At 38.2% G+C, this 14339-nt stretch overlaps 1 protein-coding gene across 2 annotated transcripts in view; it reads left to right on the forward strand.

Annotated features, from left to right (window-relative positions):
- mtss1 (MTSS I-BAR domain containing 1) overlaps window positions 1-14339 on the forward strand; it is a 79355-nt gene that overhangs the window by 31723 nt on the left and 33293 nt on the right. For both annotated transcript variants that reach the window (XM_004548830.4, XM_076884181.1), the window contains exon 3: window positions 2700-2773. In XM_004548830.4, coding sequence (XP_004548887.3) covers window positions 2700-2773 — 74 coding nt within the window. The remainder of the gene's footprint in view (window positions 1-2699; window positions 2774-14339) is intronic.

Genomic DNA, 14339 nt, shown 5'->3' on the forward strand with positions numbered 1-14339 from the left:
GTTAACTCCATTTTTCCTGTCTCTTTTCATGCATGAACTGTTAAGCTTGACTAGCAGAGAAATTTTGCTGATAACAGACATGATGACATAACACTTCTTTAAAAATGAAAGATTCAAATGAGTTTACAGTTATAATAAATATAACAAGTCCGTTTCACTTGACATCTTTTATCAGTGATGGCTCATTGCTGCACCATTTTTAATAGCAAAAAATATGTTTCTGCAGTTGGGCTAATTAGAGATTTCAGCTAAAACAAACAAACAAACAAAACAGTCAGACTCTGGTCTGTAGATCTGTAGTTTAACTTTAAAGCAGCAGTTACAAGCTGAAAAGACAAGCTGAAGCCTCTCTTAGGCTCCAGTGGGGTTTTCAGTCTTGCTAAAGTATTTGGGACTCTGTGTTTTTCTGCAGCACCACCAGAGTGTTCATTCAGTGAGGGATTTAGATGGAGAAGATCAAATACATATTTGCACATACAGAGCTTCAAGAGCGTGTTTAATTATATTATATGTTTCTTGTAGTCTGACTGTGTGTCTATGTGCTACAACACATTATTGTCAATGCTGGGACTGTTATTAGGTGTTTTTGGAAAGTTATTAAATTAAATTATTGTTAGTTACTTCTGTTCAGTTATTATATATAATTATGGACAGTGTGCACCAATTAACATGTTCTCTGGTTAATGCACCAGATTTATTCCTACCTTTATAAGTCTACTGCTGGTGCATTGATAGGACAACATGCAAAATCATATGGGCACAGCAAATTGGTAAATACGATTTAAACAGTGTGGTATAATAAAATATATTTAAAGGCACTTGAGCACAGACAGTTAAGAAAACACGACTCCAGTTCATGCTGTCTTTTTTCAAGATGGTATAAAGTTGGTATGAAGATGGAATTCATTAAGTGGATCTAAGCATCATCATCTAAAATTAAACCAATCTCTGCTACACTTGATGTAACCTAACTCTGACCATGAAACCACAGCCACTGTGCACCAGTCCAATACACTGTTGTTTACTTTAAATCCATCACAGTACAGCAAACTAACCTGTATCCTGCACTAACCTGCAGAGTGTTTAATGCAATCTTTAAATAACAAAATTAGTCTGTCTCAGTTTGTATAGGAAAAAACATAATGTCACAAATACAAACCCAATATCTGATTTAAAAACATGAGGACTTAGATGTGAGCTTTATATTTCCAGCTTATCAAATAACCACTGAGCAGTGCTTGTATAGCATTTACTATTGTTGTTGTTGTTGCTGTTATTATTATCATTATTATTATTATTATTGTAATTGGTTCATTAATTTGTTGAGTCATTTGACTATTTATTTTTTAATGTTTACACTTTTATTCTTCCATATTTTCTAAAAAGTTGTTGTAAATTGGATGGTTGTCTTCAGCCTATCCTGTTTGTGAACTGCATTGTTAAGTGTGTGTGTGTGTGTGTGTGTGTGTGTGTGTGTGTGTGTGTGTGTGTGTGAGAGAGAGAGAGAGAAAGAACTCTTTGGTCTTAATATGAAAGAGAATTTCCACTGAGGTCAGATGCACAAACTAGAGACAGGAGTGTCATATGATCTTCTTAGTTTGGCTTTCAGAGATAATGACTGTGTGTGCGTGTGTGTGCATACATGCACTTGCGCAGCTATAGAAGCATAGACCTGACTGGTAATTGACACACATACACAGACAAAAGATCCATTGATGTAGCTGATGTGCGCCTCTCAAGGTCTCCAGTTGCACTCCTAACACTGGCCTTTGCAGGTGATTGGACTCATTTATCTTCACCAGACTGACTTTCATAATAAAAGTGGGGGGGGGGGGGGGGGGGGGGTTGGTTTTTTTTTTCCTCGAGTAGTGCAGAGGCTTGTTCGGGATGCATCTTCTGATTTTGTGTCTGTGTGTGTGTGTGTGTGTGTCTTTCAGATTTAGAAAAAGTTCTTATGGTGGCACTTATGTGTCTGATTACCTGACCTATTTATTCCCACTGTTGCAGATTTTAACAGTTTGTCCAAACCCCAAAGGTACATACTGTATGCTGTAGTCACTTTGTTTATGATTCTGTATCAAATAAGCCATGCCTGATACCAGTGTGCACCCTCTGAAATGGGAACTTCTGATAAACACTGCTCAAGTGTGAACTCATTTAAGATTTTGTCCTTCTCGTCACATCTAATTTGTTTGCGTTGGCGGCTTCGTGGTCCTCAGTGAGTCTGAGCGTGACCACAGTTCCAGCCTCATGCAAATGTTCATCAGAGAGTGAGAGACTTTTTTCGTTTTAAACGTTACCATCCAACGGAAGTGTGGACGCAATGCCCATTAAATTGTGAGCCTGTGTCTCTTTGAAACTTGATTGAGACCCGAAGCACAAATAAGCTCTGCAAGACACCTCATCAGTGCGATAGAGCGTATTTACTAAAGCTAGTAAAAATCTAAAAAGGAGGTTTTTGTGTGGTATTTAACTTAATCCATCTAAAGAGTTGTTGGTTCTTTACAATGTCATGCTTGTGCTTTCAACCAGTTGATCGTCTACCTACGCATGTTGCCATGACACTGTGTGTTGGGCTTTTCTTGGAGGAGTTAATGCAGTGGCGTCTTTTGCTTTCTAAACCTGAACAAATGATAGCATGATGGAATGATATTATGTGTACATTAAGCACGACAGGTAACACGTGTTGTTTGTTTCAGAACGACCATCGTGGTGACCGGAGCCTTCCTGGATGCTTTTCAGAAGGTGGCAGACATGGCAACCGGAACCAGAGGTAAACACACACACACACACACACACACACACACACACACACACACACACACACACACACACACACACACACACACACACACACACACACAGTTGACACGTTACTGTCTGTGGCCCAGTTGTTATCATCTTGCTCTGTGTTTTTATGTGACTCACAGCAAATCAAGATAAATGTTTTCTCTCTTTCTTTCTCCTCACAATGTGATCTTTCACTGTTTCTCTTTTTATTATAAATAGTAACATCATGAGGGAGCTAATTAGCGCTGTTAACTCTCCGTGGACAGTATGTGGGTGGGATAGAATATCAAGTAAAAACCATTAACCATTGTGCTACTAAAGGATGGTATGTGGCAGGACAAGCCCCTAGCTAATTGTCAGTACATTGCTCGTTCTATCTGCCTTTCTTTGATGGCCCAGTGATTGAGTGGCAACCTGTCCAGGGTATACCTCCTCACCATAAGTCGGGCTAAGTGACAACATGGCTAATTTTGTGTGTTAAAGAACCTTCGATTGCGTTCTATCAGGCAAATGCCATAAAGTGCTCTAGTTCACCAGAAAAAGCTTTTTACATATCAGGTTATGCTGTTGATGTTAATAAATAATGAACAGTTAATTAAACATTTTTAAGGGCTGTGATTAGTCTGCTGGACATACTCAACAAAAACTTGAACAAAAAGCAGTCACTAATTCAAATCCTACTGTAGCCTGTGGGTGCTTTTCGGTTTGCATGTCCTCAGGTAACATCTCAGGTCATCTGAGAAGTCTAATAATTTTGTTGAAAATGTATAGAAGAAATGCAAATTTGTCTGTAACTAAGGCTGTAAAAGGCTCTGTGTCATGGTTAAGACCATGACACATTTTAATGTGGGATTCTCTGTTTAGTCTCAGCCAAGATTTTGAAATGATTTCTTGTAGTTCTGGTTATTATTGGAAATATTGAATCAGGGAGTGCTAAAGAAAATGTGTGTGTGTGTATAAGTGAGAGGGTTGACAGTGAATTGATTAACAGCCTTTAGGATACAATCTGTAGACAAAATTTGTAAACCGCCTCATCACATGTTTCCTTCATAGGTCACAGATAAACTGTAGTTCCTGCTACTTGAATCCAAGTAGCAAAAAAAAAAAAAAAAATGAACGAACATTTTTGCGTTCTGAATCGATCAAAATCTCCAACATATAAGGTTTACGGTTTTTCATATACTCACCCAGCTGGCATAGGCTCCAGACCTCAGCAACTCTGAATCCATTAAGATTGGATTAATGGTTGGAATTTCCCAAATGTTGTTTTTTGCTTTTCTTTGGTTCAGAGAATGGGAAATTGAATAACTTTTTAAAACATCACACAATTTTCTTGGCTAGTTCTGATCTTCGCTATACGAAAGTCCTATTATTTATTTATTTTTAGTTTATTTAAACTGATTTTCTTTGTAAGAACTGTCATTGCCACCATAACCAATCAATGACGTTTGTCTGTTGGAAATTCCAAAATCTGTTCAAAAAAGAATGAGTCAGAATAAATAAACTTTTGTGTTTTCTCTAAATTGGCAGCAGATTACAGGACTTTTTGTCAGTCTAAATTAAAAAAAATAAAATAAAGTGTGATAGGCTACTAGAAGGAATTACTTGTACAAATTAATTCCATATAAACATTATTCAAATATGCTTACCAATAGTGTTGTAACTAGTGTTCCACCTCCCACATGCTTGTTGGTGGGAGGGTTATGTTGCTGTGTTTAGTATTGGTGTGCAATACTGCAGATTTTGGTATCGATCCAATACCCAAAAAAAATACAGAGCCAGTATTGCCAATACCAATACTTTTAACTTATAAAGGCAGCATATGTAGGGGAGGGCAGTGTGTAATGATTTATAGGGTGAATCATAATCGACCACTAAATCACTACGATTTACAATTTCCACATTAATAAGTTAACACAACAAAACACAACTTTCAGCTTCTGTATTTTGAAGTTGGGGTTCTTTGAGACCTGGAATGTAAATGTGCCTGTTTATAAAGCACTTTGGGTCATCTTCTGTTCCTTAAATGTGCTAATGGATTTAAATAAAATATACAGTCAACTCAAAACGTTCAGATCTTTTTTTGGTGCATGTTTAAGGTATATTTTTTCATTTCCTAAAAAATAATTTATTTAACACAATTCAGTGGGCTACATGCTGTACTTAGAGGAAAAAAGTAAAGTATCGATCCTGTCATGATGGTATGGATCCAGTACCAATACCAGCGTTACTATCATGTCTGACTTGTAGATGTTGGAGAACGGTCACTTAAACAGAAATTACAGCATCATGAATTACAGAAGATAAACTTGCATACAGATTAGTAGAGTGGTGAAAATGTGGAAGGTTTTAGATACATTCCTCTTGACTTGCATATTCAGTTTTTCCAGTAGTGTCACACTACAGTCATTCAGTGGTAGACCCTAACATGCCAAGAGAAACTGCAGTGTGCCAAGAAGTCGGGGCTTGATTGCAAGCTAGTAAACATGGATGCTGTAGGTTTTCATTTTTTTTCTTTTTGTAAGACCTTTGCAGGTGGCTTATGGCCTAGAAAATAGTGCAATTCATTGATCCCCCAGTGAGCAATGTTGAAGCATAATTTTAGTTTACAAGAAGACTTCATACAGCCTGCCAACTCATTCAAGTTTGTTTAAGAAGGCACAAAATGTTTCAGTTCAGGTTGAGAGAATTGTTAATCAGAACCTGTTTGGTACAACATCAGAAGTCTGTTCTGCCTTGTATAATCTGTATCTTGGTATTTCTGAACTTGCAACAATTATATGAATGACATAATCGGAGGGTATTCATAGTTATTTTATATATTTATATATTTTATATTCATTTTCACTACAAAGCTTGTGTTTTGTTTATTATTTCAGACTAAAGAATTTAGAGTTTCTAACTGTTAGTGATGCCGCAGTGTTTGTTTGAGTCTGGAAACTGAAGAGGTGTCTGGACTCGGAAACTGCTAATGATGTATGATGTAAGAAGCAGATGGTCACCTGCTCACCAACTTAGCCGGCACCCGAAATCACGTGCTGTTTAATGCAGCCCTAGAAGAAGGACATTACTCAGCAAAATCTATCTAGAAGAAATAGATTTTGTAAAAAGTTTTAAAATGTGAATCTGTAGAAATGTTTTTACTGTTTATAGCTATAATAGTTGTCTCTGGATCTGTAAGGGTCTATCACCCAGTCTGCATTTGGTGCCACATGACTGAGGGTTGGGTTGCCTTAGGGCTGTGTGATATAACGAAATATACTAGATGCCAAAATTAAAACATCTATCGTTTCATGTTACATGCTATCGTTTGTTTAGTGGCGTCGCAAAATACACTGTTTACGGCAATATTTTCTTTCATTGTTTGGTCACCATACAGAGAATAACAGCATGGCCAGTGAAGATGAGGCAGAACCAGGTAGCTCCAAACAGAAGGACCAGTCAAAAGAAATCGAGGACCTTATTCCTAAGCAAGGGGCTACCTCTGTAGCATTGACATGGTTTGGTTATGAAAAGTCTGACATGGACCAGAAAAGTACTATGCAAATTATGCCGCAAACCGGTCAACACCACAGACTCAAACATGACAAACCTCTTCTACCACCCACGTGAGAATCGCGTGAAAGTGTATAAAGAGAGTTTATGGATGAGAAGCAAATAAGAGTGGTCAGGTGCTCAAAATAAACCTTAGACTCAAATGTTAGAACAGGCTTTTCCCCCGCAGCACGCCATGTAATAAATACTCACAAAGAAAATGACAGCTATTGCAACTTCTAAATATATACTTTCATGCATCGGTCAAAACACTCGACTCCAGATAAACGACGCCCAGATGAAAACACTTCACGCAAGTCGAGTTGCCCGAGTTTCACAGAATTTACAGAAAATGCACTATTGTATGAAATATATCGTTATCGGGATGAAAAATGTCTTATATTGGGATATGAGATTTTGGTCATATCGCACAGCCCTAGGTTGCCTTGTTTGCAGTCAATCAGCCTCTGTTTGGCTGCTGTGGAGATCTCCAAAGAATGTCTTTTCCTGTTGTTTCCCAATCTATATGTTGTCAGGAGGGAAGGCAGGGACCAGCTGTTGCCCTTTTAAGATGGACTTTACATCCAATACTTTGTGCCAGACTCCTGTGTATCCCTCATCAAATCATCCACCTGTTTTTTTTTTTTTTGCTATTTTATGTTTGTTTTTCAATTAAAATGGGCTATATTTATATTTAAATTTCTTCTAAAATGTCTTATAATTCCTAAATATAAAATAATTCGGAGCTCACCTCAAGGGCTTTAGGAATGTCACCATAAGTGTAATTAAAACAAATGGTATTTAATTCACTTGCACTTTGTTCATCAAGAAAATGGACATACTAAACATCCAAGTCAGACCCCCTGTTTTAACTATATTGACCACGCACCCTTTCATGCTTTTGTGCATGGTCACACCTCCCAAAGGAAAGTGTTAATTTAATGAGTAGTCATGCTAAATAAATGAAATTATAATTACTATCCAAATTATAAAAATTAATTATATTTTGTGCCGTAATCAAACCTTGGTTCTTGTTTGGCACAGCGGTGGATGTAGGAAGGTTACCATCTGTTGGCACTTAGTTCAATGTGAAGCTGATATAGCCTTCACACACTGCGCGTTGATGAGACGCATTCCTCTGTTGTGCATGCGCGCGCATCTGCATAGTGTTTTGACAGCTGCCTCATCCCCCTCATTCTCTGCAGTCTCAACTCAGCTGTCCAGTGTGTGAGAGAAAAGGCAGACAAAAGAAAAAGGAACAGCTGACTTTAAGCAGGGCCAATGCATTTAACACACACTCCTACACATGTTCACTTTTAACACTGGCAAGTCCTGGCATCTTGTAAATTCCCTAATTGTTTTCTCCTTTTCAGCCCCTTGAATTGCCTGCAGGGGACTACATGTATGTCAGAACTGGTTTGGCGGGTCTATGTGTAGGCACTTTGTTTGCTTTTCATGGTAATACTCATGATGTCATAGTTTTGTGGTATGGGAAACGGAGAAGTTGTGCATTTGAATTTTTTTTTCTACCAGGACAGACAGACAGACATGAGTGACAGGTATCAGTTGGTGTCTTGGTCAAAGGTGGCATTGTTCAGCATTGCTGAACACCCCATGTTGCTGTTTCTCAATGTGGAAACGTGTCAGGACAACTTTCAGTGACAGCTGACTTTAATTGTTCGTTATCCACTTTCATGCTTCATAGACGCTGACAGCATCCTTGTGTTGTGTCAATACCTGTAACATCAGTTGTTGAATACAGCCAGAAAAGGCATGCGAAATAAAACCACACAGGTAAACTGTTGTAATTGAAGATTTTATTTTTTGACTGGACAGTATAGCTTTATTTAAAGTCTGCTTCCCACATATGCAACTATCAAAAAAATATGAAACTGTCTCTCCCTCCAAACGTCATAAAGTCACATTTATGCCATAGGATGCCGTTTGATTGATGGCAGCTGATTCTCATGTGTTGATTTTTTTTGTCATAGGTTCCTGTTACAGGCATTGGCACACTTTAGTAAACATCCAGTTTTAAAAAAATATTCTAATAGGTGACTTCACAAATCAGCAAAGCCAGAAAATCTTTGTCCTGTGAGACATTTCATCCTCCTTTATCTGCTTTTGTTGTTGCTTACCAAACTGAGCACTTTGGCATGATCACAATTGAAACTGGCAGATTATTGCTAAATCCACAGAACTATGAGGCATCTTTTCTTACTGAGCTGCAGCTACTTCAGACCTTAAGGTGGTGTGTTAATATCTATTCATGCATTCATTTTCATACGCTCCAGTTCAGAGTTGTGGGGGCTGGAGCCTATTCCAGGTGTCACAGGGTGAACGTTTGGGAACGTCCTGGACAGGTTGCCAGTCTGTCACAGGGTTAATGTGTTAATGTAAGGCCCCATAATTCTCAACAAGAAGCTGGTTTAGAAAATAAGTCGGAGCTTTTAAAGCCACTTATGAACTCATTGCATTGAGCCATTGCTTTAAAGCAATCAACACCTGATCGGTTAGAGTATCCCTAAATGGAAGAGGTGATACTGTCTAAGGCTGCTGACTGGCTAATGTCACCTCTTTTTCCGATGCGTGTGTGTGGGGGATAGGGCTGCCACGATTAGTCGACTAGTCACGATTACGTCGACTATCAAAATCGTCGACGACTGATTTAATAGTCGACGCGTCGTTTGAAGCTTTGCAAGATCCCAAAAGACGCAGGAATAAGTAGTAGGATTTAAGAGTGTAATAACGGACTGAAACAGAAGATGGCAGCACTGCATGTACAAGGATGCCAGCTGCCGTTAAACCCCGAAGAAGAAGAAGCTGTGTCCCAGAATTCATAGCGCAGCCCAGCGCAGTTTACAACAATGGCGGCAGCTAGTTAGTTTTAATATTACTCTCATTATTCTTTCTGGGTCACAAAATAAACGTTTAGGCAAGAATGTAGCTGTGTAAACCTCAAATATCTGCTCAGTTTATCAAGACACCACATATTTTCAAAAGAGCTCCGACGTTTTCGGAGACGTCTGTTACCCACTAGCTCGATAGCGAGCCCGGGGCAAGGCTCACTAGAGCCCGTGAGAACACCGGACTCCCGGCAAATCGTCTTCAAACCCACCGCCGTCTTTCGCTACTCAGGTTAAACATGATATATGAGTCACTTAGATAACTTAAAAATGTTATTGTTTGGCTTTTTTAGTATTTTATTTGTTCCTGAGTAAATCAGTTTGTCTGAGATTAAAGTTGAAAAGAGATTAAAGGTGCTCGAGAATATACTCCGGTGTCCTGTTATATTTTAGATAGCAAGGAGTTTATTAAACACCACCGAAACAATCTGCAAATTTCATTTAAATTTAATAAACTATCATCTTGTCTTTATTTTTAGTTAGCACATACCTTAAACACTTAAAGCTGTAAGCTAATGATAGTTATATAAGAGCAGATGCATGCTAGTGCAATAAGCTGTATGTTTTACGTCCAATGGATGATGATCTGACTAGTCGACTATCAAAATAATCGTTTGTGGCAGTACTAGTGGGGGATAGGATGGGTTATCCAATTAAATCACATGTGATTTAATTCTGTTATATTTCAGTAAACAATGATAAAGGCTCTCCTCTTTCTCATGGCTTTAACTGAGAACTAACTAATTCCTGCATTGATTTAAAGTCTTTGAGTGTCTTCCTCTTCTAATTTCTATGAGTAAATGAATGCCAGTATTTATTAATGTTAATTTTAAAGTGTGACAATAAGAACAGCACTAGAGTTCAATAAATCTCATCACAATCAGCTGATTTTCAAAGCAGGTTCCCCTCCTCTCTTGATTCCACATGACTGGTTTCCTCAGTAACCAAGGAACTGTTGACGTCTTTAGCATCATGGGGCTTTCAAAGCACACACACAGTTACACACACAGAGATCACAAGACGACCTACTGAGTCCTGACTAATTCCACCAGAGGTTTCCTAAGGTCAGCTTTCTCTGCATGTTTGCTTGCTCAAATATTGCAGAGGTAAACATGCAGTTTTCTCTATATTGACTGGTCAGCTGGTCAGTTAATCAATAACAAGTGGATCAATAGAAGGGGAAAGGTTAAATGAGCCACAGTGCATGCAGAAATTGAAAGGCCTTTGAGTCTAAACTGATCAACTATGTAAACTCATGATACATAGGGTTTTTTTCTTCTCCTGATGGCCACAATCACAGTAGGTTTGGAGGAAAAGAAAACACTGGCGGCTAGTCTTGGTGGAACAACTCAGGAGCATAAAAAAAAATGACAGGAATTAATTCACACATACACACTTACAGGCTTTTCTGAAAGGGCCACATTATGAGCAGTGAGGAGGAGAGTGAAGCTGGAAAATCTGGGTTTAGGAGAAGGACAAACAGCCCTTGCACTGTTTCTCTGGCGTCGTCATTGGAAAATGGAGGGAAATTATCAGTGACTGGAGTTTTGTTTTTCCTTTTTTTTCCACTTGAGACTGATTGTAGTCATGTAATTCTTATTTACTTACATATATCTTGTTTTGGTGAATTATATTTCAATATTTTTAGAACTCTGTGTCTATGTCTGTGGTAAAAAATCCTAAATAATAATCCTAAATTAGACAAAAATAAGATCAAAACAGTTTGATGCCAATGCTTTGAGTATTAATTTGTCTGATGTGGTTTCCTGTCAAAATTTTGGAGTGTGTCCTTTAAGTATGGCTGGGCAGTTGATCAAATATTCTTTTCAGTTATTATTTATGGCTTCTGATAGTTTAAAGAAAGTCAGTCCCAGAGACTGGTCAGTGATCCCTTGGTGATCACAGGTTACTAAGGAAAAATTGGTATTCCCCAGCCAGTTGGCGAGTAATTGCTAAAAGTGACATAAGTTGCAAATAGGTATAAAGTACTGTACCCCTCCTCCTCCTCGTGATTGTTTAGATCTCTAATAGATTGCCACAGTCGGCCACAATGCCAGTTTGTTTCCAGTTTGTGTTTTTCATGGTTTCATTATTACTCAGCAAGCAGTTGGTGAGTGTTTGCAGACGTCAGTGTGTTCCACGTAGGCTACAGGGAACCTTAGCAATCTGCTAGTGACAAAGGAGTTTTTAAAATTTTATTTATTTATTTTTATTGCAGAACCCTGTTTGTGACTGATTTCACCTAGCAACAGCAAGGAGTGTCTAGCAACTACTTGCTAACTAGTCAGGCAGTAAACATTTTTTCCTCAGCAACCTATAGTTTTCAGGGGTTGCTGATGGGCTCTAAGCTTGTGTGATTGAAGCCTAAAATAAACAACCTCTATATACGATTCCTGCTTCGTCTATGGGCATGTGAAGTTTAACTACTGGTGTTTCGCCAAAAGGATGTGGAAATCGGTGTTGGAGGTCATTAAGGATCTTCTGTAAAGTGGAAGTTACAGAACCACATTTAGGGTGGTGTTTTCAAACAATAGTGGCAGTATTAACGTTATTATGTCAGCTGATGTAATACACATTCCAGCTAATGGCTTCACACAAATCTGCTGGCACACAGATGGCAGCAATATGCTGTCTGTGTGTTGGCTTTCTGTGCCAGAAAATTCAGCAAAGAACATCACAAGTTGAGCAGGATTTAATTTAAGAAAGAAATGCTCCTGGCAAAAATATTAGAAATGGACCGCAAATGGCATATATCAGGCCTCACAAAGACACAGCGTTGTGTGATACCCATGGTCAAGCATGATTTACTGGTAACCAAATACGTCTGACCTTTTGGTGTATTTAAAAAAGACTTCAAATTCATAAATGCAATTTCTAAACTGCTTCAGAGCTTTAAATCTGCATTATGTCAAATTCAGAACACAACAAAATGTGAGAATCAAAAACAAACTCACTCCCACACTGATCTTGTCAGGTTACATTTTTCTCTGAAGTCATCTCCACGCCACACGGAGCTCTGTTAGACATGTCTGAACACAATCACAAGAACCGCCCACACTGTTCAATACCTGGTTGCACACTTTTGTTTCACTAGCCCTGTGGGTATTCTTGTTGATATATTGCATTTGACCTTTACACTAAAATGATCCATGAGAGCTGATTGCCTAATCCCAACCTTTTCACAGCCTTTTCACACCATGTGTGATTCATGTCTTATTAAATAAATGTTCACACCATGTGTTAGGGTTAAAGGTCTTTGATTGTTGTCTTATATGGAGGCAAAATAATGGGAGGGTGTCATAACTTAATGTCTTAATGTTGGTTTAAAATGGAGCACTGTAACAAAAAATAATTTCCCCCAGGGATCAATAAAGTATTCTGATTCTGATTCTGATAACTGTAATTTCTAGGAAATGATGGAAGCACTGGGTTATTTGGAAAACAAAATGAAAGCTATCTACATTGTTGCTTTAAACTTTGGAGACCTGAAACTGCCAAATGGAAATGTAAAAAGAAAACAAAATAAATAAATAAAAATGGTAAATATGGGAACGTCTGAACGATGCTGTGAGGAACGTTACCTTAAAGTGATCCATATCTAAATGACAGAATGTTACACTTTAACATCTGGCTCAAGCTGTCTTTTTTTTTAACCTCTGCTACAGTTGTACATTTAGGGCTGTCAACAATAACAAAAATATATAAATCAAATTTTATAAATTAATATTTCAAAAGAAATGAATATTCACTTGACAAATATTTAACTGTTAATAGTACCAATAAGTGCACTGTATATGCATCATGGTAGTACAGTAGTTAGCACGGTCACCTCACACCAACGCGTCTCCTGGTTTGAACCCCAGGTGAGGCATTTCTTTGGAGTTGGCATGTTTTCCCTGTAGCTATGTGGGCTCCCCACAAGTACTATGGCTTCTTCCCATTGCCCAAAGACATGCATGCTAGGCTGGTGGTTAATTGATCAAAGCTCTGTATACAAGTATGTATAGTTGAAGAGAGAATGATTAAACTCTTCTTTGGAAATACTTTGGATGTTGAACACAGGATGGCAAAAATGTAGAACTTGAACTGCACTGACTGAACAGATTGAAAAAATCTTTATCAATTAGCTCATGATAGAAGCGTCATTGACCGCAGCTGTTTTGATGGAAAGGTAATTATTTTTCTTTATGTGAATGTACTTAACTATGACCTATTTCATTCTGTGCAGGTACCGGTATGTATGACATGTTTAAAACATGTTCAAGACATTCAAACCTGTGTGAAGTTTTTGAATGATCTGGTTTATACAGCAAGGGTTATTTGAGCTTAACTTGAACCATGACACGAAACTAAATTTATCTAAAAAAGCCCAGAAAATCTTAGAACTGAGGGACCAGCCCAGACGGTGTTCATTTTCTGTCTACTGTAAGCTCATTAGCCATCGTTATGTCTTAGAATTTTAAATAGAGATTTAAAATGTATTTAAAGACTTAAAAAATATATATTTTTAGGCCTGTTGGAACATCTGCTGTAGCTGTATTAAGATAATGATGATATGACTGTAACATTTAAGATTTAATTGATACCTGAGCTGAGAACTTGAAGTGCAATAGGCAAATAAACACACCTCGCCCCACCCATGAAATGAACCTAAACTTCATACCTGAGAGTACATGTTTATGAATGTTACACATGCTGTCCACCATGTTGCTGCACATGTTGGGCTCATAATTATTTTGTTTAGTTACAGCAGAGAGGAGGTTGAAAGGAAGTAAAGGGGATAACAGAAGTCTGGAGGAGGGGGAGGGGCACTGAGGATGGATAAGAGAGAAAGAAAGAGGATCTATAGAGGCAGATGAAATGATGGACGATTGAGTGAGTGTTAATGTGATAGTCAGTTCAGTTTTACTCTTAAATTGCTCTTTGAGTGGATGAGCAGACACACCTGATCTGCCAGTGTAATTGTCCTTTTGTTTTAAACGTGTCAGTTATGAGTCAGCTTTGCAGCCTATGTGAGCCTTCCTGCTTCCTCCCTGTGCAGGTCTCTGATTTAGATATTCAAACGACACAAAATGAGTCAGTGTGAGCTCACACAGCTCGGTCTCTTTG

This window comes from Maylandia zebra, linkage group LG5 (assembly GCF_041146795.1).
Source record: "Maylandia zebra isolate NMK-2024a linkage group LG5, Mzebra_GT3a, whole genome shotgun sequence".
Classification (NCBI taxonomy): domain Eukaryota; kingdom Metazoa; phylum Chordata; class Actinopteri; order Cichliformes; family Cichlidae; genus Maylandia; species Maylandia zebra.